General features: G+C 42.3%; 1 protein-coding gene across 1 annotated transcript in view; it reads left to right on the top strand.

Annotated features, from left to right (window-relative positions):
• Positions 1-444: 444 nt before the first annotated feature.
• Positions 445-25116, top strand: part of LOC135313126 (collagen alpha-1(XXV) chain-like) — a 170008-nt gene continuing 145336 nt past the window's right edge. The window contains exons 1-2 of the mRNA XM_064450094.1: positions 445-1238; positions 1887-1956. Coding sequence (XP_064306164.1) covers positions 879-1238; positions 1887-1956 — 430 coding nt within the window. The 5' untranslated portion in view covers positions 445-878. The remainder of the gene's footprint in view (positions 1239-1886; positions 1957-25116) is intronic.

Below are 25116 nucleotides of genomic sequence, written 5' to 3'. Positions count from 1 at the left end.
TTTTACGCCCGCACCGTGGGCGCGTCAGCCCACGGGCACGAACCGCCGTGAACGCGCGCGGTTTCCCCGGCCTCCCCCGCCCCCGGCGCAGCCCCTTCCCCGGTACCTCCCCGCGGCGCCCCCCCCCCTCCCATTAGGCTGATGCCCCCCGCGCGCCGTGCGCGCACTGTAGGAGAGCCCCCAGCCCGCTCCTCCGCCTAGGTGAATAAATTATGCTAATGAGGGCGGGGGGCGGGCCGGCGGGGGCTCCGCGGCGCGGCGCGGCGCGGCTGGCAGCGGGGCTCCGCGGGCGCGGTGCGGGGCTGCCTGCGGGGCGCGGCGCGGCGGGGCCGGGCTGGGCCGGGCCGGGCGGGGCGAGGCGGCTGCCGCCGGCCGCCTGCCTGCGGGCTTCCCCGCCTGGGGCGGCGCGGCTGCTGGGCGCCGGCGGGCAGGTGGGGGGGAGCAACAAGTCCGCCGGCGGGGAGGAGAGCGGGAGGCGGAGGGGTGGGGGGGGCGCTTCCCGCCCCGCGCCTGAAAAGCCTCTCTGACAAGTGGCAAACCGTTAGCAGAGCACGCTGCTCCCTCCCAAGGGCGGCTGGAAGCCGCGGGGGATCGCCCCGCACCCGGCCCTGCTGCCGGCTTTGGGCTCCTCGCCCCCGCCTACCTTCCCCCCCCCCCTCTTCCCGCCCCCGCTGCGGGGCTGAGTCGCGACCCGCTGCCGGGCGGCGTGCGGTGCGCGCCGCCGCTTCGCCGGGAAAGTGTGCGAGCCGGTTGCGGGCTTTTCTTCCACTTACCGCAATATTTTTTTTTTTAATTATTATTTCGCCTTTTTGTTATTTATTTTCTCGTACTTTATTGCTATTATTTTTGTTGCCGCTGTTTGTAAACTAATTGCCTCCATGGGGGGCGGAGGAAAGGAAATCAAAGCGGCCGCAGCTGAAGGGTGCAAAAGCATGCTGGGGAAGAGCCGCGGAGCCGCAGGACGGGATGGCAGCGGGAAGCCCGGCTGCGGCGGGGAGCGCTGCCCGCGGCGGGCCGGGCCGTGGGGCTCGGCGCTGGCCGCCCTCCTCTCGGCGCTGGCGGCGGCCTCCTCCGTCTACCTGGGGGTGCGGACCAGCGACCTCCAGGCCAGGGTCGCGGCCATCGAGGGCGCCCGAGGGGGCTTCTCTGCCGCCGCCCCGCTCCCGCCGCTGCCCGCCTATTCCCTGGAGCAGCTGAACGCGATGATGCAGGAGAAAGTGGAGAGACTTCTCGCCCAGGTGTGCGGGACGGGGGTGGCCGCTCTCAGCCTGCGTGCCTGTGCCGGGGGTGGGGGATGATGTGTGCGGGGCGAGGGGCGGCCGGCCGAGGCGGTGAGGGGGGAAGGGGGGGGCGGCCGGAGGAGCTCTGCGGGCGGGAGGTGGCGGGGAAGCGGGGAAAGTGAGCCCGCATCCCCGGGTGGCGGCGGGGCCGGGGGGAAGCGGGCCTGAGGCGAGCGCCGGCGGCGCGGGGGCGACCCCAGCGGCTGGACGGGTGTGTGTGGGGCTCCCGGGGGACACCCCGCGGGCGCCACTGGCGCTTCTCTTATCCCCAACTTGCCGCCCTGCCCCAGCCTCAGTCCCTGCATTTCTTGACCGTGTGTGTGAAAAAACCAAAAATACCCCCCCCCCAATAAACTCAAACCAAAAAAAAACCCCTAACCCCAGCGGGGGTGGGCGAGAGCCGGTGGTGTCGGGCTTGTTTTTGTTGTTACGGGGGTGGCGCGGTCAGTGAGACGCCTTGGGTCGCGTCCAAGCGAAGCCCTCCCCGCCGGCTGCGCAGCGGCCGGAGGAGCGGCCGGTCCCGGTCGGCGGCCGCCCGGGCCGGGAGCGCTGCTGTGGCGGGGTGGGCTCGCCCAGTGCCCTCACGATGCCTTCTCTCGCCCGCAGAAATCCTACGAGCACTTGGCAAAAATACGAGTAGCGAGAGAAGTGCCGCCAGAGTGCAACTGCCCACCAGGTAACAGACGTGGCTTTGAAATCGCCTCTCTGAGGCTTGTAACTCTGGGAGTTTAGCTATCCCGTGTTTTCCAATTACACGTAAGGCAGATCCAGGGGATGCCTCTTCAATCAGCAGCTGTAGCTTGGGTGGTAAAGGTGTAAAGCCCAGAATCATCTGTTTCCACTGTGGCGCTGGATTGGAACTAACGCTGGTTAAAAACCCCTGTTAGGCTGGGTGATGCCAAACAATAACGCTTACGAAGAAATTAATGATCTACCCTAGCAAGAAGAAATATATTCTGTCTTAAATGGCATTGTACTGAATCAAGGCATTGTGTGCTCGGCTTGGGAAGTAGAACAAAAGTTCCTAGCAAAAATATTGAACAATTTATAACACCGATTGAAATAGGTGGAGAGTGCATTGCAAATTACCAGTAATATACGCAAGAGATTTTCGGTCTCATTTTTCTGTAGTCGTGGATGAAAGCAGTTCCCCTAGGAAGGGACTGCAGGTTTCATACTGAGAGTTCAAAACAACTGTGTCTGTTCATGCAACCAGTGATGCCGTTTGACTTCGGAGACGGAGCCTCCTAATACTGGGGTTGGTTGGTTGTACACACGCTTTGCAATGTTTCCTGTGTGTTTCATGCTGCTCTTTGTTAGTCTGATAACTGTCGATATTATTTTAGCTTTAGGAACTTCTGGTAGTATGTACCCAAGTTCCAATGGCATCTTAAAAGTTAAGAGAATAATGCCAGTGTTTCACAGGGTGATGTAGGAATTCCAGCATCCTCTGTGTGATGAAGCACACGAGGCGCACAGAATGCTTTACACATCCCGCCCCACCGTTTGGAAAAAAAACACATCTCCTTTACAGGTGGAGTATCAACTGTCAACAAGACTTAAGCTGATGATGTTTGCCAGTAGGATGTGTCATAGTACCGTGTATGTAAGGATGGAGCTCTTCTAGTTTAGGGTTTAATTCCTGCCAAACCCATCGGTCTGAAAGGACTGCTGAATCTCGGTGTTAAAACTGACTCCAGTGCCTGGTACAGTATTTTGCTGATGACACAACTGAGAGCAGAGTATTTACTGGCTGGTGTCGGGGTTGCTGTGGCTAGTGTGAAAAGGACAAGATACGTGACTAGGACTGTTTCAGAAGAGTGCACAGAATTACTGAACTCCCAGCTAGTTCTGGTAGGGAACATTGGTTTCCTGATGTACTATATATAATTTCTTCCTTTAAGGCCAGCATGAGCATACAGTGTTGATCTTATCTTTTCTGTTGCATTACATGACAAGATTCAAGTTTGTGCACTAAAAATGACAGTTGCTCGTCACGTTGTATGCAAAGATGTATTCTGTGAGCCTGAAACATTGTTGAATGTGATGCCAAGCTCTCCCTTTTCCTTCCTCTTGCTTAAATTCATCTGGTATAATGTTTTCGCTTACCATTTTCATACTAAAGGTCAGTATCTACTGTTTCACAGTTGGTGTTATGCGCTGCCTTACTTCCCCACTGCCACTAGAGCTCCACATTATACCAATTTTTACCTGACCTTTCTTAAGATGTATGCTTTATCAAATAGGTAATGAGCAACAGAATATTCCTCACATGCATTGTAAAAATCCCTAGATGAAAGTAAAAAAAAATAAAGTGACCTGGGAAACACTTTCAAGGGAGCAAGATTCATAAGATCAGGAAAATTTAAATGAATTGTTATAAAATATAAAAAAAATTGCAGAGAGGACTAGCTGGTATGGGGATTAGAAATGTGATACAGAGCTTTTCACCTCTGGGTAGCTATTTCAGTTTGGGAGCAGTTTTTGCAGTGATTGAAAGGTGTTGCCATGTGATAGCCTCATTTTGGACAGCTTAAAATGAGTTGATGCTCTCATGCTTGTTGCCAGTGGACAGGTGTCTACCTCAAAATGGCATCACCTTGGGAGCCTTGTCTGAGAGAACAAGGGCTGAGTGGCACCACCACCCGAGTGTGGTGCTTTCCGAACAGCAGGCGTTAGGCAGAGCGGGAGGGGATAGAGTGAATAAATTGTTGTTTCTTCATTTGGTTCACTTTGTTAGAATTCCTTTCGACTGGACAGGATGGGCTTTTATTTTCATCCCTAATGCTGCCATTACAAATTTGGACTACCGTGTGCAGAAGGACATTTAAAGTATCATGGAAACACCATGTTTTTTCTGTTGCCTGCTATTTCTGAAGCCAAAGAGTAAATTGCCTCTTCCCCATGTGATTCCATTTTGCTGCCTTATTCTGTTCAGCTTCTGCGTTTCTTCCCTGTGCTTCTGTAATAATAAAATATATGTCTGTTAGGGATGACTTTGGAAAGCCTTCATGGTACAGAGGTGATTTTTGAAACATCCCTATGCTGTGTGAAAAGGCTGCTGCCAAATGGCCACCAAGGCAGTTTCCCTCATACTGCTCTTTAAAGAGAAGTAAAAATTATTTAAAAATAGGTGGCATTGTTCCCCACCAAAAGAAGAGACAGAAATTCGGTCTGCAGACAGGGGGGTGAGAATGTGGCCTCTGATTTAGGATTAAAGTTATGCAACTGGTGTAGATCTCATTAGCCTGAGATGTTAATTCCCTTGTGGCTCTCCATGGTAGGAACTGGCATGTTCAAAGGAAACTGGGTTTGAATGGCTTCGATACCAAAGGTAGCCAGATTCACAACTGCTCCTAGCTTGCAGAGCTGTCCGCATGTAGCTCCTTTTAATTCAACAGTAGCCTTGAACTTTGTCTAGAGTGAAGAGCGGTCACATTTCCCTTTAAAAACTTTGTTTTCACTAAATGTGGTTTTTCTAGTTATTGTTTTCTATTTTCTTATAAAAGAAACACGACGTGAGGAGATATTAGAGTCTTGATTTTAATTCTGTGGGACTAAAACCAGACACCAAAGATTTTGTAAATATTTTAAAAATGACAATAGCAGGCATTCTTTCTCTTCTTAAAGCAGAGTAATAAAGTTTGAAAAGTAAATGCATGCTGACATTCCTCTTAAATTACCTCAGCTCTAACGAGAGTGCCAGCTTAAATCCTATGCTTGCAACTAGTGCTGCAGTCACTGCTGGCAGTTAGCCTTCTGCACACGGGACTGGGGGGCAAATTGAGTGGCTACAATTACTTTAAGCATAATAAGTTAATTTTCCTTTGCCAGATTTTTTATTTATTGTAAGTTATTGTTTCTGTACTGTAAAAGATGAACAAAAAAAGTAGGCATGTAGGTAATTATTTCATACATTTGAATCTTCCTTTAAATGGCTGCAGGAGCATAATCAGCTTTTATGAGGAACAGTCAAGCACAGTGCTGGATACTTCTTACCAAGTGCCAAGAATTATACTGTTGTGGAAAGAGTAACACATGCAGAAAGCACAGGGATACTCCCAATTCAAGAGAGTTTTAAGAAATTCCTAGGTTTTTGTAGATTCGTCAGGCTCTCCTCTTCTAGAAAGTATTCACGTGTATACCAAGGATCTGTAGACTTCAACAGAAATTGAGATGTGCTTGCATGTTTTAGCGAATTGATGCTTTATGTATTGTAAGGGTCAAGTTCTGACACTTGCGGTCATGTGCCACAATGTCTCATTCTGTAAGTGGTCCTCAGAGCCCACTCCCAGAGTCAGATGATGTTGGCAGGGATAGAAATCAAGTCTGTTAGCACCGAAAGTTAAAACTTGGTCAGCAGGAAGGCTAGCAGGGGATCATATATGGTTCTGCGTGTCCCTTTTGGCCGGTTGTGGGAAGCAATTTTGGTTTTTTACCCTTCTCTTTGGAGGAAGACCTTTGTAATGAATTTATTCCTTACAAAATCCCCAAGCAAACAGTATTATATAAGTAAGAATGTCTACACGCCATACGTTTCTTTAATTCTGCATTGACAAAGGATAGGTTGCATAACATAAGAGATTTTATCTTTAACTGCTATGCCACACTGTGTATGTATGTTCACTAGAGCTTGCACACAAAATGATGGGGTTTGTAGGTGGGGTTTTTTTTTGTTGTTTTGGGTCTTTTGTTTCCTTTTTTCTTCCCCCCTCCTTTTTTTTCTCCTCAGAACATTAGCTAAACTTCACTGATGGGTACCTGGCAAAGTTGACCAAATAAATTTACTTTTGTTTTTCTTTTGTGCCACAGACAGTGTTTGTTTCTTTGCTCTTTCTTCTGTATCTTTCCCATCAAGAAACCTGCATTTCTCTTCCTCTCATGTTCAAATACCTGTGGCTTCAAACCCTTTCCAGGCACGGACACTGTCATCATTCTTCTCTCTTAGCCAGCTATTTTGTGCTGTTTTTGTAATCATGTCGTCTTGATTCTCAGTTCCAGTCTTAAAGAGCTTTATGGTTTGGCATTTGAATTACCTTCTATTTCACTATGCAATTTGCTGCAATCAGGTTATAGAGCTTGCTTCAGGGTAGTGTGTGTGTATAAACCTGTTCATTTAGGAGATGAAATGGTATAAGCCAAGGTGGTTTTTTTTTTTTTTTGGGGGGGTGGGGTGGGGGATGGGAATACCAGTAGATCCTATTCTGGTTATAGTAATTCTGGTGGGAAAACTGTGATCTACAGCTGCAGTTCTTCAGTAAGGTGATGAGTCTGCTGTACGTATTTTGGTAGTAGCACGGATGGCAAAACCCAATGTATTTTCTTAGCATCCCAGTAGTGGTTTTGTCTTCCTAAGCACCTAATGCTTGTTTTGACGTGGAGTGGAAGTACAATTTAGGCACTACTTTTGTATTTCCATGTGTTCTTTAAGGCCGGTTTCCTGCAGCATTTTGATTAATGAGGCTGAAAGAATGGAGGAGAAATCAATTTTGGGGATTAAAAGAATCCCAAAATAGGTATCAGCAGGGTATTACTTTTTAAAATTATGATTACAGTGAGGCAGCTCTGTAAAGACTAAAGAGGTAAAGAGGAGCTGACTTAAGTGTTTACTGGGAGAGAGGCCCAAAAGAAAACACACGTAGATATAGGAAGTATCCAAAGCGTTTTTTTCCTGCTCTTAAAATTCCAGAGAGTGCTATCTGAACCTAGCTCCCAGCACTACTTATTTCTGCCATGTCCGTATTATCTATTTGCTGAATGCAGTGCTCAGCTCTAATTTTGTAATTTTTCTGACAGGGCTTTGAGTTCCCCTTTCATACCTTCACTGGTTTGATATTTTTCATTTCAGTTCCTAGATAAAGATGTTTATTGATGTGCAGCAGCATGCAACCTTCTGGATAGTCTGTTGTCTTGTTTGGATGACTGATTAGAGATGCTGTTTTCTCCCCACAGAATAGCTAAATATATTTTATTGGCTAAGATGTGACCTTTTAATTCCATTCCCTCTGGGCAGGGAGGTAGAGTGTACAGCATGATGAATGAAACAATGTGGCTCAGAGGAGAACTGATTGACAGCAGACTGCACTAGATTTCTGTCTCTTGTAATATTATTGATGGCAGTGGTGTTGTAACAACGGTAGGTTTGACCACAAAAGTGTTATTAACCGAAGGTTTTTCTGTGACTCAAATTAAATTTTATTGATCTTGCACAGTTTTGTCAAACAAGGAATGTTAAAAGGAAGGTTGGATTATCTGCACTAATGGTTCTTATATTAATGTTGATCTCATAATATGAGAACGTATATTATCCTTCCACGTGGCAGCTGTCCATCTCAAACTGCTGAAGTGTCAAAGCAGTTCAAGCACAGCGAGTCTCGCAGTGTGAGAAGTGGCTGTTAAGCCTGCTTCTGGAATGATGCTTTTAGTGTGTGTGTTGGGTTTCTTTTTTTTTTCTTTCTTTCTTAAATCTTTAAATATATGCATCGATTTCCTTCAAGAGTCTTTAAAGCTTGGATAACTGAGTTGTGTTCAGCAAAACTCACCCCCCTGCCCCTTTCCTTAAAGGTTAGTGTGTTCTTGGGAATGTGTTGCCAGGCGAACAGCACTGCTGCACCTGCATTACAGCACTCATATTCCTTCTCACTCCCTTCTAAATTTACTGGCTGCAGCCTACCTGTCTATTTTTGTATACTTAGCGCAGTAAAAATCAGCTAGCTTTGAAAACGTCATGAGTGACAGAAGCTGTCTTTTATAGGACCTTTTAGGTTACTAGTTGGAATCATGTAATTAATACGTTCAAGTTACCAACCCCGTGAAACCATCCGTCTTTAACGCATGCGGAACTCGAGTCACATCGCTAACTACAGCCTCTTCAGGAAGGGATGTCTATACAGAACACTCTTCCCTTTCGTTGTTTCAGTTGATCCTAAATCAGCCACAAAAAGGAAATCTGACTGCTTGCTTAGAACTATTAAGAAGATGTAAGAAGGCATAGTCTAATACAGGCTGGAAGAAACATTTATCACCCTATATGATTAAAACTGCAGCTTGCACTTAGATAATACACACAATAGCGAACATGATGCTGCAGGCTTGCTTTTTGGAAGCGTGTGGAGTGCTCTGTTTTTACTGGTTAGACTTTCAGTAGAGCAGTGCCTGCTTAAATTCATCTGCTTGGGCCTTTTCATGAGATTAAGTTAAGCAGAAGAAGCTGTTCGTGATAGCTTAATAAAAATAAATGTCAGGACAAATTTTCAGAACCGAGTGCCAAATTTGAAAATACGAGATTCTTACGTACCTTTCATGCAAATACAGCTCTATTTTCTCTATGTAGACTTGAACGACTCTAGAAATACAGGTCAGGTTGATACCCCAGGAGATCATCTTATTCATGCTGCTGTTCTCTGGGGCAAATGTATCTAGGCCATCATTGTCAGGTATTTCCTTCCACGTAGTTCACAACTGCAGTGTCTAGTCTGTCATGGCTCAACAAGTTGTTGGATCTGCCTTAATTTTGTGATTAAGTGCAGAAGCCTCATGTAACTCTTCTTAGTTAAAAATATTCTGCTCTGAATAGGTAAACGTGTAGTGTAAGAAATTGCAGTTGCATAGATGTGCCTAAGCTAAAAAAAATCTACTATTTAAATATTTCCATAGATTCCTAGCTCTCAGCAGGCAAGCTACAATTTTCTTATTTGCTACAATTTTCTTATTTGTGAAGTAAACCACTTGTCCCATCCTTTGTGTTTATGAAGAAAACCTGATCATTGTGCCTTCCTTAAAACAGCTTTTTAAGTATGTTGGAAAACAGTTTTCTCTGTGATACACACTATAAAACTTACCCTTCCCACTCCTCCCCTGGTTGTCTGGCTATCTGGGGTGTGTGGTTTTTTTTGTTTTTTTTTTTAATTTGGTGGGGGGTGTATTAAAATTGATTCTTGTTTATATATGCAGGTGTATGTTTATAGGAGCTGGCGTTTACATGCAGGTATAAATATTGTATGCATGTTTGGGGAGAATTGTTTCTTCTTGTGCTTGGAAAGCTTTGAAACAGATGACGATGCCTGTCAAGCTTTTTGAAGAAATAAGACGTTATTACACACCTATGTAAATCTTTTTACTAGAAATTTATGTTCTTATAATTATCAGAGATATGATGACAGCCCTTTGTAGGGCAAAGAAACAAAAAAATGGAATGAAGTAGGTGTAATAATAAAACGGGGATGCTACTTTTTCTTTTAGGATGTTCTGAAAATTAATACAATGATTTCAGAGGCTTCTGCTTAGATACACTCAACCAAGAAGCAGTGTAGCTTTTAAGCAACAATAGTTTGTCGTACACTGTCTTAAATTGAGCAGGAAGTTGTCAAGTGTGAAGAAGGTATAGTTTTCTTTAGAATGTGTACAGATGAATTACACGAGGAAATAGATGAAGTTTTGTTAAAATCAGTGCTTTTAGTTCAGTCTGTATTAGGCATTAGAATTATCACCTTAGTTTCGGTTGTGCATGGAGGTCATCTTACAATTATCGTCTGTTGGGGAATTACATCAGAAAACTTCTTTAATGAAATGGAATTTAGATTTGGGTTTCTAGGACTATGACTTACAGATTTTTTTTTCATAGACATTTACCTTGGCTAATATGTCTCGTTTGGGCTCACGATGAAGAGTGGATCACAAATTCACAGATTCTTGGGGAGCTTAAAAAGGAGGCTGTACAGGGAATAATGCTGGACATGAGTCCCTATAAGTAGGGGGACTTAGATCCTTACGCCTCTGTGGTTCTTCTACAAGCTCAGCTGAAGAAGTGCTGAGGAGAGGAAGAAGGGTATCAAATGATCGTTCTCTTTGATCCTCCTTGTAACGCATCACACTGTACTGGGTAACATAGTAGTATGATGTTTTTGGTAGTCTTTCATACTGAGGCATAACTTGGACACACATTAGGCTGCCTGCCGAGTCACGGTGACATAGCGTAGAATATAGCTCACTATCGCAGGAAAAACCCGCATAAAGCCAGGTGGCTGATCCGCTGCTTTCCGCCGACTGAAATACTGGCTTGTGCCATTTCCTGGTACTACTTCAGTCTGTTGGTACCTGGGAGGTGCTGCTTCAGAGCAGCAAAGATTAGTGGGAGGGAGGACTTTTATTTTATCTTTCTTTTTTTTTTTTTTTTTTAAAAAGCATCAGAACCAATTAGTTCATGAACTTGGCTCTTCTTACCCTTTTTAAGAGTTCTGATACTCTTAGGAGTAAGGGGTATACTGTAAGAGCTGTAGTTATCATGAGAGGAAGACTGTAGAAAATAAGTAGTTTTACGGCCTTTGCTGTTCTGCCATTTGCAGTTTATGCTGTCTTAAGAAAAATCCATTTATTTTATCTTCCACTTGAGTATTTTCAATGTCCCTTCTCTGAATATAATAGCACAGGAAAAACCTTTAACATATACTTGTGGTAGGGAACTGGAGTGGTTTAGCCTGGAGAAGAGGAGGCTGAGGGGGAGGCCTTATCACTCTCTACAACTACCTGAAAGGCGGTTGTAGTGAGGTGGGTGTTGGTCTCTTCTCCCAGGGAACAAGTGATAGGATGAGAGGAAACAGTCTCAAGTTGTGCCAGGGGAGGTTCAGATTGGATATGAGGAAAAGTTACTTTGCTGAAAGGGTTATCAAGTGTTGGACCAGGCTGCCCAGGGAAGGGGTTGAGTCACCATCCCTGGAGATATTTAAAAGACATGTAGATATGTTGCTTAGGGACATGGCTTAGTGGCAGACTTGGCGGTACTAGGTTTACAGTTGGACATGATGATCTGAAGGGTCTTTTCCAACATAAATGATTCTATGAATTTAGCTTATGAATGAAGTTCCTTCCGAAAGTGTAAACTCATTCTTAGCACACTGTGCTTAAGATTATGCTGAAAAACTGCTATTTAAAAGATCTTTTCTAAAATTAGGGGTGGGGGATGGGGAACACAGAAGGAATTTTGAAACTGGGAAAATGTATTGAAAATTGGAGACCAAACTCTCATGTCAGAGGTATGGCTGCCATTGCAGTGATAGATTTGTGTATGCATATCTGAAAGCAAAAAGCACCTTGTAATTTGAAGGCCACTAAATAAACTCTACAAAGATGTATCTGTGGTTAAGATCATGTACAGTGTGCAGGAGCAAGAGCGTAGCTGACGGCAGACTGAGGCCTAGCGTGTGCTGGTAGTACTAGTTGTGTTGCTAGGAAATGATGTAAGGTTTCTTATATATCAGTGCTTCAGCTGGATGATGGTAGGGTTTTCATGGAGGACTTCAGTACTGAAAGTCAAAGTATGCCTCTTAAGTTGGGGAGGTATTTCCCTTAGCTGGCGCCTCTAATAATCTCTTAAGAATATGAGAACCAGCTGCTGGAAGACACCCATCCTCTTCCTCCCCACCCTGTGCCTGTAACCTTTGAGTAAGTTCCTGTTCCGATTCCCTTGATGTTCTTAGGGAAGCTTTGATACCTGAGCATAGGGGTAAGGCTGCAGGGGATTAAAAGGATAAACTCCATAGTCTGTGTATTCATACGCTCTTCTCCAGTCACAGAGTTTACATCTAGATAATGCCCAATGGCATTACTATGAAAAATGCTGTTAAATGTTGGCTGGAGAGTTCCTACTGTCAACCCTTCTGCTGTTTTTTATGAAATGTCCCTTTAATGTTTGCACCAATACTGCTGTACTACTGGTTACTGCCAGTTGAAGGACAAATGCTGACAACTGTCACTTCAGCTTGTCATAGAGGTGATTAATATACTATTGCTTTCAGACCCTTCAACTCTCAGACAGGATAGATGTCTCAAACTTCAGTAAAAATACTTCCTGACTCATAAGTTGGCCCTTGTACCAGGAGACATGTTCTTTGCAGACGTACTCAAGTGTAGACCAAAGTGGGTTCGTTGTTAAGCTGGTCCTTATGGCAGTGCTGAGCTTGAACTCTGCTTTTCTTTGTTCTCTGTCCTGGTGGATGCTTGATAGTTGTTTGTGGCAGTTAATAATATGCAGCTTGGGGAGCGGCTTTAGTTGGCACTTAAAATGGGTGTAGTGGTATCACAGAAATGGATCGTGGGGTTTGCTGTAGCTAACTATGAGTATTTATGAAGAAGTCACAGTTCAGTAAGGGTCAACTTGGATATGTTTCCCAAGTGGCTTCTGGCAGTAGGTGCACAGAATACTGATGAACCAGAGAGGCTGAAAGACACAGTGGCATGGCATCAGTTTAAAATGAACCAGTGCTTAGACAGCCATTGTCAATACTTACTTAGAGTTGGCGTCTTTTGTAATGATGGCAGCCATGTTTGTAGAAGGCTGGAGATGTTTCTGTATGTGAAGATGAAGTGTTTTTCCAATGCAGCAAGCATGTAAGTGCACTGTATTTCTTTAGTATAGGGGGACTATTCTTAGTGAAGAGAGATTAGTATTTAAGTCTGACAGTTCTGGATTTCACTTTAGGACAGCTTTGCATAATTCCTTAGTTTGAATTCCAGGCTAAGCCACATCCTAATGTGCGGTAGGACTCTCTTTTAGCACATTCAATTAAGAGGCAGCACATAAGCCATTAGAGTGGCCAGTTAAAAAGAAGCATGAGCCTTGAAAGCCGAACCACCCTCAATGAGGGAGAAATACAGCAAGACTGGAAGCCTCACTTTTTTTTCTCTTTTAAAATTGATTTGCTGTTACAAGGTGATCTTTTGATCTATTCCAAACAAGTTCAGTCCATTTTAGGATAATAGGGAGAAATCAATCTGTTTTCAATGTGTATTCTAGTAACTGGAACACTCTGGAAAAAAGCTCTCTCATAGCAAGTGTAAAGGAATGCACCTTAGAGCATTGTGCTTAATGAATTACAGCAAGGGCAACTAAGTAACAGTTCTGTATTGTGATTGTATTCCTTTACAGGACTGTAAAGGTGGGGTAGAATGTCTTCATACTAGAGTCCTTCCACTTGTAAAATAGAATTGATGTAAATGTATTAACCAAAGTGTGCTGAAGACTTAAAAGTACAAAACATTCATAACTTTGAATAGAGTTACTGTCTTGAGGAGCAGAAGTTTGTTTCTCTCCTCTCCTTTTAATTTTGGTAATCACCTCCCTGTGCCCCATTTGGTCAGTAGTACAAGGCATCATCAGATGGAATCTGTTGAAGTATCATTGCTGACAGTCGCATGTTCATTTTCTGAGGACACATAAATGGGATCTTGTATAGTGCTCTTTCTTCTTCCCTTAGGTTGCTGAATCATTACGTGTGACAATAGTTGCAAATACATCGATGTGCGACTGCAGTAACCTTTTGGGGACTTTTTTTGGAGGATGTTTTTGTTTTTAAAACAACCCAACCCTGAAGAATCTTCTTAATTGAACAGGTGGACAATATCACCTCATATCAACTATGTAGGGTTAGAAGTAGCTTCTTGGGCTACCACAAGTTCTGATACCCAAACATTATTTTATTTTTAACTGATATGTGCAAATAGATTACTTTAGGCCACTAATAGTCCCACAGATTTTAACTGAAATTAGTAGTTACTCTGGAATCTGAGAGCTGAGCGTGGCCTTGTTTTTTGGTTTGGTCGTGCCTCCTGTGTCTCATCCCCCCTGTCTTGGATCCTTGCACATACCTGTTTATATGTGCAGCCATTATCATCTACTTTGGCTTTGATATACAGTTCTTTTCCATCATAGAACTACTATTCTTTATTTACCATTCTGTTTATTGTTTATTCTGTCCAATCTCTGAGTAAAAACACTATATCTACTTCTGGGAATACATGATTAATTTTGTACTGTAAGAGTTTTGGCTGCACTTGGGAACAGTCTGAACAGTAGGAATTATTAAATGTATTTGTCTGTATGGGAAAGTTCCATACTATCATATCTTAATTTATAGTTTGCAGACCCAGTGAGTATTGTTCTGAGGATTGTTGATTGTTTAGAAGTGATTAGATAAAGCTATTAAAAATCTTAATGAAGTGTTCAAAACATCAGTTCTGAGGGACAGAAAAAACCAGACCCATGTATACAGCTGGACCTTCATCTTGATTTCCTTGCCAACATGACTGAATTCTGCATATGCATGTGTTTTTCTACTCAAATATATTTTTTTCATACTTGTGCAAGAAGTGATCCTTCTGTTCGGCTCAGACTGTTGTTTTAATTCTGAACTAGCTCTCCCATTCCCCACTTTCCTGATGCTATGCTTGAAAAGTTACTATTTGCTGAACCCAAATGTTCCCCTTCTTTCTTCATGGAAGCATTAAATAACATTTTTCATACCACTGCACTTTGTAAGTTTCTTTGCATGCAGTGGTATGAAAAGGTTGAAGGTCTCTGTTTGGGCTGTCAAAATTTGGAATAATCATAGAATCACAGATTATCTCAGGTTGGAAGGAACCAATAAGAATCATTGAGTACAACTCCCTGCTCCTTGCAGGACTGCCTAAAACTATCCATGTGACTAAAAGCATCCCCTAGATGCTCCTTGAACTCTGACAGGCTTGGTGTCGTGACCGCTTCCCTGGGGAGCCTGTTCCGGTGACTGACCACCCTCTCTAAGTGAAGAACTTTTTCCTAATGTCCAATCTGAACTTCCTCTGATGCAGCCTCGTTCCATTTCCTCACATCCTATCACTGGTCCCCAGCGAGAGGAGATCAGCACCTCCCCCTCCGCTGTCCACCTTGAGGAAGTTATAGACTGCAGTGAGGTCACCCCTCAGCCTTCTCTTCTCCAAGCTGAACAAACCAAGTGACCTCACCTGCTCCTCTTACATCTTGCCCTTGAGATCTTTCACCATCTTGGTTGCGTTCCTCTGGACACACTAATAGTTTGATGTCCTTCTTATATTGAGGCACCCAAAACTGCTTGAGATGGGGCTGCACCAGTGCAGTGTAGTGTAGGACGGTCACCTCCCTTGACCGTATAGCTATGCTGTGCATGGTGTACCCCAGGACATGGTTGGCCCTTTTGGCTGCCAGGGTACACTGTTGGCTCATATTCCGCTTGCAGTCCACCCAAACACCCAGATCTCTTTCTGTGGGGCTGCTCTCCAGCCTCTTGTCCCCCAGTTTGTATGTATAACCAGAATTACCCTCTCCCAGGTGGAGAATCTGGCACTTGCTCTTAAATTTCATATGGTTGGTGATTGCTCAACTCTCTAGCCTATCCAGATCTCTCCCTAAGGCCTCCCTACCCTTGAGGGCATCTGCAGCTCCTCCTAGTTTAGTATCATTGGCAAGCTTACTTAATGTACATTTGATTCTGTGATCCAGATAATTTGTAGAAACATTGGAGTACTGGCCCTAAAACTGAGTTCTGAGAACCCCACTAGTGACTGGTCACCAGCCTGATGTAACCCCATTTACTATAACTGTTTGAGCCTGATCCATCAGCCAATTGCTCACCCAATGTATTATGGACTCGCCTAGCTAGTATTCTGGACATCTAGTCCAGAAGGATACCGTGAGAGACAGTACCAAAAGCTTTGCTAAAATCTAAAAACACCACATCTACTGGCTTCCCTTGGTCAACGAGGTGGGTGATCTTGTCATATAAGGAAGTTAAGTTAGTTAAGCAGGACTTTCCCCTCAAGAACCCATGCTGACTATGACCAGTGACTGTGTTGTCTCTCAAGTGTTTTTCAGTAACTCCCAGCATAACCTTCTCCATAATTTTACCAGGCGCTGAAGTGAGACTGACAGGCCTGTAATTACCGGGGTCTTCCTTCTTACCCTTTTTGAAAACTGGGATAACATTTGCTGGCTTCCAAACTACGACCTCTCCAGACTCCCAAGATCACTGGAAAATAATAGAGAGAGGTCCATGATAACATTGGCCAGCTCTTTCAGTACCCTGGGATGAATCCCATTTGGCACCATAGGTCTATGCACATCCAGCTGGAGCAGCAAGTCTCAAACTAGTTCAGAGTTGGCTGGGAGTTTATCATCGCCTCATTCACGGTCTTCCAACACAGGGCTCAGGGGATCCCAGAACCCATCATTGGTGTTAAAGATAGAGGCAAAGAAGACATTAAATGTCTCTACTTTGTCTAAGTCCCTTTTTGTGAGGTGACTGACCTCATCAAGCAACAGACCAATGTTATCTCTGATCCTCCTTTTGCTGTTAACATATTTTAAAAAGCCCTTTTTGTTGTCCTTCACACAAAGCTCTAATAGAAAATTGGTGTGGCCAAAGCTCTCCCTAGAGTGACGAATAGCACCTCTATAGTCCTCCCATGTTGCCCATCCTTGCTTCCAATGTCCATACGCTTTCCTGCTAGGAGAAGATCCCTGCTCAGTCAAGTCAGCCTTCTGCCCATTGTTTGACTTCTGACACTTTGGAATTGTCTGCTCCTGCTCTCTTAAGAAATGGCTCTTAAGAAGTGACCAGCATTCGTGGATCCCAGTACCTTCAAAGGTACATTACTGGGGCACCTTACTGACTAGCTCCTTCAACAGGCTAAAGTCTGCTCTCCCCATATCCAGGGTCAAAGTTATGCCGGCAGTTTTTCACCTATTGCCGATGATTTGAAACTCAACTACTTTGTCGTCACTATGACCAAGACAGCCACCAATCACCACTTTGCCCACAAGTCCCCCTCTGTTTACAAACAACAAATCTAGGAGGGCACCTTTCCTAGTCAGCTCCCTTAGTATGTGCACCAAAAAGTAGTCTTCAGCGTGCTTCAGGAGTGTGCTAGCAGAGGGGAGAATACCTCAAACTATGTTGTTAAAAGAAACATCCATACTTAGAAGAAAATCTAGTTGTCAAAGACTGAGATACGTGAGGAGGAATACACCATATAAGAGACAAGGTTTCTGGTTTGTTCATAGTCTCCCAAGATAGCCTAATAAAGAAGAATTAAGGATTGACACAGTCTTAAGCAGAAAAATAGTAAAATAGTCTTTTAATATTTTTCTGTATAGCTTTTCTCTGCAGCATCTGGAAAAGGTTAGCTCAGGGTGGATTTTGGTATTCTGGGGTTATCTCAGAGAGTGCTTATTGCTCACTTGGTCTGAGCAGTAAATGACAGCAGGGTATGTTGAAGTGTAAACTGCTAAACCGGCTTCTCAAAGCTTAGCAAACACAGTGATGTCAAAAGGAAAAAAGGTGACATGTCTGTGGGATGTCTTCTACTGAAGCACGCTTCGTAGACATTGTGTACTCATCTAAGATGTCCAGATTTAATGTCTTAAGGGACAGATTGCCTGGGCACTTGAACAGTGGCACAAGGTGGGATAAGCGCCCCTTATATTTCTGGGCTGTCTCCTAGGTGATGTATATAGGCCAATAGTTGTTGCACACCCTCAGCTTCTCCTGCAAAATGGTGGGCAGGGAGAATGCATTGCCTGAACGTTGCCCTCCTGACAGAGGATGTTATCCTGCTATGTGAACCTGACGAGGGATTTTTAGGAAGATGGAGGCTAGTGTGAACTAGTAGTAACTTATTCCGTAAGCAAGGGGGTGATCAAAACTTTCCAATTCTACAACACCCTCAGTCTGGTAGTAACACTGTGCAAGCAGAAGCGCCAATATAGTCCATGTGCTGGCTTCCCCTGTGCTGTAACAGTATTCCTCAAAGGCCATAGGAGCTATCACATTCTGCATGTTATTTTTCTCTATGAAAATATATTAAAGACTCAAGACCAATGGTCTGTGGTAGAAGTAGATGTGGAAGTCCTAAAGGCACAGGGATGGACTTGATTAATTCCAAAAGCTGTTATCATCCCTCCTTGCTTGATCATGTTGCTGTCAGTCCTTTATCTCTCTTCGATGTCCTGCTTTGTGTAGAGCAGGAAGGACAACAGCTAGGGCCTGAACTCTGATCCCTCCTATGGACTGGTATTTTGCTAGTACTGGACTTCAATTATGGTCTCAGACTTCTTTTTTTCCCCAAGGCATGTCATTTATATATGTGGCTTAGTAGCCTAGTGACCACATATTCCCATCACACGTGTGTTTGTCTTGTAAAGTGTGGGACTTCACAGAAAAAGATTGTCAGGGCACAATATTATTGTGTTGCCGATAATCATGCTTTGAGATGAACTGTAATTGTTTAACTCGGTCACTTACTAATAATAGCACTTGGATAGGGACTAGCACAGCCAAAATTTTTCTGACTCTTTGGGAAAATTCCTGCTGGTTCTGAAGAACACTTGTTTTCAGATGAGGACAGATATCTCCACACATTGTCATCTTTCTTTCAGATGCCCAGGCATTCTCTTTCTTTGACTGCCTTCAGTGTTCTTTAAACTGTGTTGCTGGAGATGGCAAAGCGGGTTACTCACGTCTCCGCGTTGCATTGTGTTCAGACACACTAATCTTTTTGTTAGGCTGTGATTGGTTGCCTCAGTCTAAACCCCATGAAGCAGCCCAGTAAAAGTGGTATGAGGAGGACTTTGTGGCAGAGAGCCATCAGTTTAAAGTCTGGGAGAAAGCTATAGTGATCTGTGAGGAGGGGTTCATGGGGGCCCTTTTCATGGCAGATGGACAGATGGTTTTCTCCACTTAAGATCACGGAGAGTATACGATAGCATCCACACTTGCATCCCCACTAAGTGAGATTGCGTGGCTGCTTCTTGATGGGAGCATACACTTCTCACTTTTCATAGACGCAGCAGGGGGACATTTACTTGTTGCTACTTTCCTCTCAGCCGCTTTGCTGAGATGAGAAGACTGCCCTTTTGTGAAGTGAAATAGGGTTCTTGGTAAAACAACAGCTTTGTAAAGGATGTAATTATATACATATGTGCCTTCTATATAACTGGCCCCCATTTTCTTTCTGAAGTGAAATCAAAAGGGAGGCTAGAATCAGTAGTTCCAAATCCCTGTTGTTTGTGTTTTGCTAAAAAGCCATTAGCTTTTTTAATTGTGCTGTCAAATGATTGAACTGAATAAAATGACATTTTTTTCCATAAAGTTAATTACATGCTCTTTGATTAGCAAAGAAGGTACATAACAAATTAATTTTCCTAAACATGCTGCAAATAATATAACTAGTGATGTATTGACCAGCAGCAGGCGGCTCATATTCATTAGCATTCATTAAATATGCTGCATTTTACCATTCAATTAATTTTCCTTTTCAGTTGCGTACAAAATATAATCTTATGCTATTGGCCTTTTTAGAGTCTAAAAATACCTCTTGGTTTAACTATGGGGAAAAATAATTTATTTCTTTCTGCTGTCAGCTAAGAACAGTTATAAAATGATGAGATGGAAGTTGTGAGTCTTTTTATCCCTACATGACATACTTAGAGTTAGTATGATTTTTTTTCTTCTTTTTCTGTTTCTCATGTGGAACATCTCTTATTGTGGTCAGTGACAATATCTTTTAGTGCTAATATGTTAATATTACTTTTATTCACCCATTCACTGTATGCATTGGGAGTAAGAGTAAATACACATCTTGCTGGTTTACTTGGTTACCAACAGCTGAATACCTTTAATGGAAACAATGGTTCAAAAATTCTGCAGCAAAAGATGAACTGTAGGGTCAAAGCATTCTTGGCAGTGCTGTTAGCAATAAGTTCTCTTCTAACCAGTCTTCACATTTACTGTGGAATTTGAACTAGGTTATATGGTTGTGTATTATGGATAAACCAAATTTTTTGCTTGAAAAAATGAACAGACTATTGATGGAAATTGTATTAGACAAAAGGAGAACTAGCAAAACTCTTCTACCTTTGGAAGTTATAGAATTCTTAAAAAATTGAAAAATCTTGGAGCCTTATTTGCTAAGAAAGGTGATGGAAAGTGGCAGAAAATTTGTCTGCAAACAAATACCTCTTTTGATTTTTCTGAAGTGAAACTTTAAAAAAAGCCCAAACAAACCAAAACAAAAAACCCCCCATTTTTTACAAGAAAGTTTTTCATTAGGAGTTTGATAAATGTCTGAGAGAGACAGGAGAGTGGCTACAGGCAAAGCAGCGTCCCTCAGTGCTCTACAGCATTCCTAGATGCTTGTGGTCTTACAGGATCTCAAGGGAATGGAGGACTAGAATTCTCAGAGTTTTATTAATGCTTTCTTCTAGCCTTTTTACAGAAGTCATTGCCCGTTTTATCCAAGTGTGTCCCCTTTAGGTGGGAGGAAAACCAGCTCCTTGCAGCTAACTTTGTGACATTTTACCTTATTTCCATTAATATGGAATAAAAAATGATTTTTCTCTGGAGGCCTGATCTCATATTACTTGATTTGGTAGAAAATTTTCATTTGACTTGAATGAGAACTAGATAAAGTTGCAGTACTTCATATCATGAACATTTACAGGATTCTTGAGATATACCACAGTTATTGAAAAGTATTGGCCTTTATTCATTGGTGTCATTTGCTTTTTGTTGTTGGGTGGATACAGGAGTTATCTAGCTGATGGATCTAGCCTTAATGTTTTACACATTTAATGGTTGGTGATGGAGTGCTACTCATACTGAAATACTTTCAAGGTTTACGAATGTCTTGCAGAGTTATTGAGCTGGATTTCCCGTGCATTGCACTTATTCTAAACCCCTTATACTACTACATTAAACAGCTTAAAATAGCTCAGTGTGTTCTTCCTGATGGACCTGTGGTACTCCACCACTACTACAGTTGTTAGACCGACCTTGATTTTGAATTACAGACTGTATTTGTTTTAGCTAATTTAAATTATGATATATGAAAAAAGTGACTTTGAAAAAGTGAATTCTGTGTCTTCTATAATTGTGTTTTGTTTGCAGATGAGAGAGGGTTTTTTCATTCTATTTGGCAGCATTTCAGCTAATGCTAGTAAGTGAAAACCAAAGCTGTATTCAGAGTAAAGTTCCCTTTTCCCTACCTCCCACCAGGAATCACTGTCAATAATAAAGCTTTGGAATTAGTGCTTCTGATGAATCAGGAGACAGAACGTGCCGTTTGCACTTCTGTTGTTTATTTGGTTTCTAGGGAGATTCTTCTTTGCTTGTAGAGATGGCTGTTGAGATGTAAGGATATATAGGCTGGAAAGAAAGCCTTGGTTAATAAGGTGAGACATTTTTAACTTACTTTCTTCTTGCCCATTAAAATAACGATTGGACTGCATTTTCTAGAAAGAAGGTGCAAGTTCCCGAAACAGATGTATATTGATGTTGGCTGGATGTGTTAATAGGGTAGGTATTACATATATATGAGGTGTTAGGTCCTTAGCTACTTATTTGCGTGTGCAGCTATACAGATATGTTGGTGCACTCCTGTCCATGCATATATATGCTTATAGCTCTTCTTTTTTTTTCTGAATTTTTGGCTTTAAGAATTTAGATTAGCACTTAAGTCTTCAGTTGTCACACCCAAATTTACAGATTTCCCCTGCCTTCCATTAGTCTTGAAGCATTAAAAAAAAAAAAGCCTTATTCATGTAACAAATATAGTCTGGATCATATCTCATTTATTGCTGATGTCTATCAAAGTTGGCTTTTTCCTTTTTCTGCTTAAGTAAATGAAAATTTAGCAGGTTGGGTTTGCATGATCCTTTATTGTCCCAGTGGATTTCTTAACATCTTTCAAATACCTAGGCTTGTAACTTTATATTGTATCAAAGCTTCTAATGTACTGTTTCTGGAAGTCTGATGGGTTCTCATAAGCAAATGATGACAAGTGAATAACTTTTTATGGTAATATTTTAGATATTTACAGTTACTTGGAAGTTGATAAAAGAAGTTACTTTAGGATAAAATTTGTTCTCTTTAAGTCAACAGTACTTTGAAAACTGCATTTCCCCCACATGTTGCTTGTTTTCATGAATTCTTGTCTGCCTGTGGTATAATACCAAAAATAAAAAAGCACACCCTGTTCTTATAGCAAACTCTTTTTTCTAGTTTTTCCCTTTATGTACCATATTCTCACCAGAATAATTTTTGCAATGACTTGCATAGTTTAACTCATCTACACATTCTTTTTAGTTGTCTAGCACTGCTTTGATTGTTGCTTTAACAGGTGAGCTAGTGAGAAGTGTTTTAATTACGCACTTAGGGGTTGAAATTGAAAGGCGTTTTGCCTTTCAGTCATCCTTCCACTGTTGCTTTCTGTGTGTCTTAGTTTCTGGAACAACAGCCTGGGAGGATCCGCAATTATATTTGAGGACAGCACTAGAATTCAGATGTCTCACAACTGAAAGGTTTACAAGAATCCTGAAGTGGAGAAATAATGTGAAAAAAACCCATAGGGTACAGTTGAGAAAGGCTGAGTACAAAATACTTTGGATGTAAATGAGCTTGCTGTACAGACGTTGATAAAGTAGCTATTCTGAGGACATTTCTGGGGTTTATAGCCAGTAACAAGCTGAGCATAGGTGTTACGCTCTTACGAGAAACGACAAACAGCATGCAGGTGTAGCGAACCATCTGTATGAACTGGTAAGGTACCACTTGCAGAATTCTGTCCAGTTCTGGGGAGCATTTAAGTACAAACATGGCTCAAATGGGGAGAGTCCAGAGCACAGCTACATCAGCTATCAGAAAAGAGTCTGTAGATATAAGGGAGTTTGAGAATTGGAGTGGTTTAGATTAGAACAGATACAACTGAGGGGAGGAGTAAGTTTTCAAATATCTAAAAGTCAACTGCAAAAAAAAAAAAAAGACAAGCTGTGTGGTTTTTTCTTTTCCTCTCTGCAGAAGACAATGTCAGCAATAGAACAGATTATATTTGATCGTTATAGCATCTCCATCACACATCAGTAACTTTTGCCCTTAGTCTAGATGATCTTTGGAAATTCCTTGCAGTGGTGCTTCTTAGTTCCTCAAATGTTAAATGTCCTGCAAGTTAAATGTTGATTTGTTGCATGTGGGAGATGTCATTGCTTCATCAATTCCTTCCACAGGTACTACTTTTTGGAACCCCAGGATTTGTTTGCTGTCGTCTCTACACTTGAATTCAATTTAAAAGATAGACTGCCTGTAGGTATAGGTATAACATTGGTATCAGAAATGTATATCCTTTCTCAAGATCAGAAAGGACATAGCTCAAAAGCCAGGGCTAAGAAGGACTGCTTGTGTAAGAGAGAGAGGTCCTGAGGAGGTAAGAGATTAGCAGCACTCCCTTTTCCAGTTTTCTGTCGTTGCATCGAATGGTAGCACTGAAATACTGCCGTCAGATGATTTTATTTCAACAAATTCATAGCTCTTAAAGTTGAAGGGTAATTTTCTAAATTGCCAAGATAAAACTTAAAAAATGAACTCTGCTGCTAATGCAATTTGGGGGAGAAGGGAATACTTTTTGGATGTCTGTTTCCCTTAGTAGCATAGTGACTAAATTTTTGTAGAATTGCTTGCCAGTGTTTGGTTTCTTTCTATTTGGCAGGTATGTTTTTTTTTTTTTTTGTAAGAATTTTTACTTTTGTTTCAGTGAGGCTGGTGATATTTTTACATGGAAGTCGAGCAAGTTTGGCTCTAGTAAATACTTGGTTGGTAGATTGTCAAGTAAAAAAAGTAAACATGCCACAGGAGATGTGAGAGGGAGTTAAGTTTCCCATTGCCTTTTTTCTTGTGTACTGTTGCTGACTCAATATGTTACAGCAGTGTTTGGAGAAACTGTGAAGTCAGTCTGTTTTCTTTTTTAGCGTGGTGAAATTGTGACCGCTGGTATGGTAGATGCTCTTCTGTTTCTAAAATAAACAGTAAAACATAGTAATAAGAATTAGGATAGAACGTATCTCTCTAAATCCTCAGTACTTCTGAAATTGTCAGGAAATGTGTTAGGGGAACACTTGGAAAAGCTGTCTTTTTACATGTGCACAGAACCTGGAATGGATCTGTTGCTGGACTACTTTCTTCTTCTTTCCCCACAAACTTTCTTTACCTGTCTTGTTCTTCACAGATGAATTTACTTTTGTGGGAAACCTCCTACAAGGTTTAACGGAATCTGAGTCTGATGTGTTTTTCCTCATTTGTCCCCATGTCTTAAACTTTTAAGGAGTTGTCATGGCTAGCTAAATGCTGGAATGGTGGATGAATGCTCCTTAGGTTCAGAAAAACCGAGGGCCTCACAGTAAAGGGAGCCTCTATTTGGTTTAAGTCACAGTTTGATCAAGCTGGGTGCTTTCTGTGCCTTTTATGAAAAAACGTTGCAGTCAGAAACATAGTACTGTTGGCATCATTTCTGTATATGTGAGATGGCAGCAGTGATTAAACAAACATGACTTGAAAGTGTGGCAGAATTCTAAAAACTGACTTGTATAATTAACACCTTCCCTGACTCTCTGCTCCATATGTGTGCGAAGACACAAAGTATAATTGACTTAAGTGACAAAAAATACTCTTATTCCTAGTCCTGTCAACAGCAGGGTAAGCTGGCTACTATTTCTCCTTAGGCATCATCAGAATTGTTGCATGAGTTACAAGGCTAATCATTCTCACCCATGCTAACCCTCATAAGCTCATGTTGCAGAGGTCTGCCAGTGAAATGACTGATATGTTTTGACTTACACAAGCTTTATGGCAATAGTGTCCATGAAAGTAAGAATGATCTTGTTTGGTGTTGTGGGTTTTCTTTTCAAATAGGTTACAGACTGATCTCTTTTTTTCCTTTCTTAAGAACATCTGTACATTTACTGCTATATCTTTTGGCCAGTAGCAGATCTGCAGAAAAACATACACTGGATACAAATATATCTACGTCTAAATCAGGAACATAAAACTGAAAATATCACTGTCAGCTGTGAAAACAGTAATTTTTCATCAAAATACACTTGAAACCTCCAGTAATTTGCTTTTTGGAGCGATATGCAGGTGGAGAAGTCTTTTGTGGTGGGCACTTACAGCTTGCTATCTAAACTGGTATCCAAAATTATGCTTTAAAATCACTTTCACCT

Source organism: Phalacrocorax carbo, chromosome 4, assembly GCF_963921805.1.
Source record: "Phalacrocorax carbo chromosome 4, bPhaCar2.1, whole genome shotgun sequence".
In the NCBI taxonomy this organism is placed as follows: Eukaryota; Metazoa; Chordata; class Aves; order Suliformes; family Phalacrocoracidae; genus Phalacrocorax; species Phalacrocorax carbo.
This window is presented reverse-complemented; position numbering and strand designations above follow the sequence as displayed.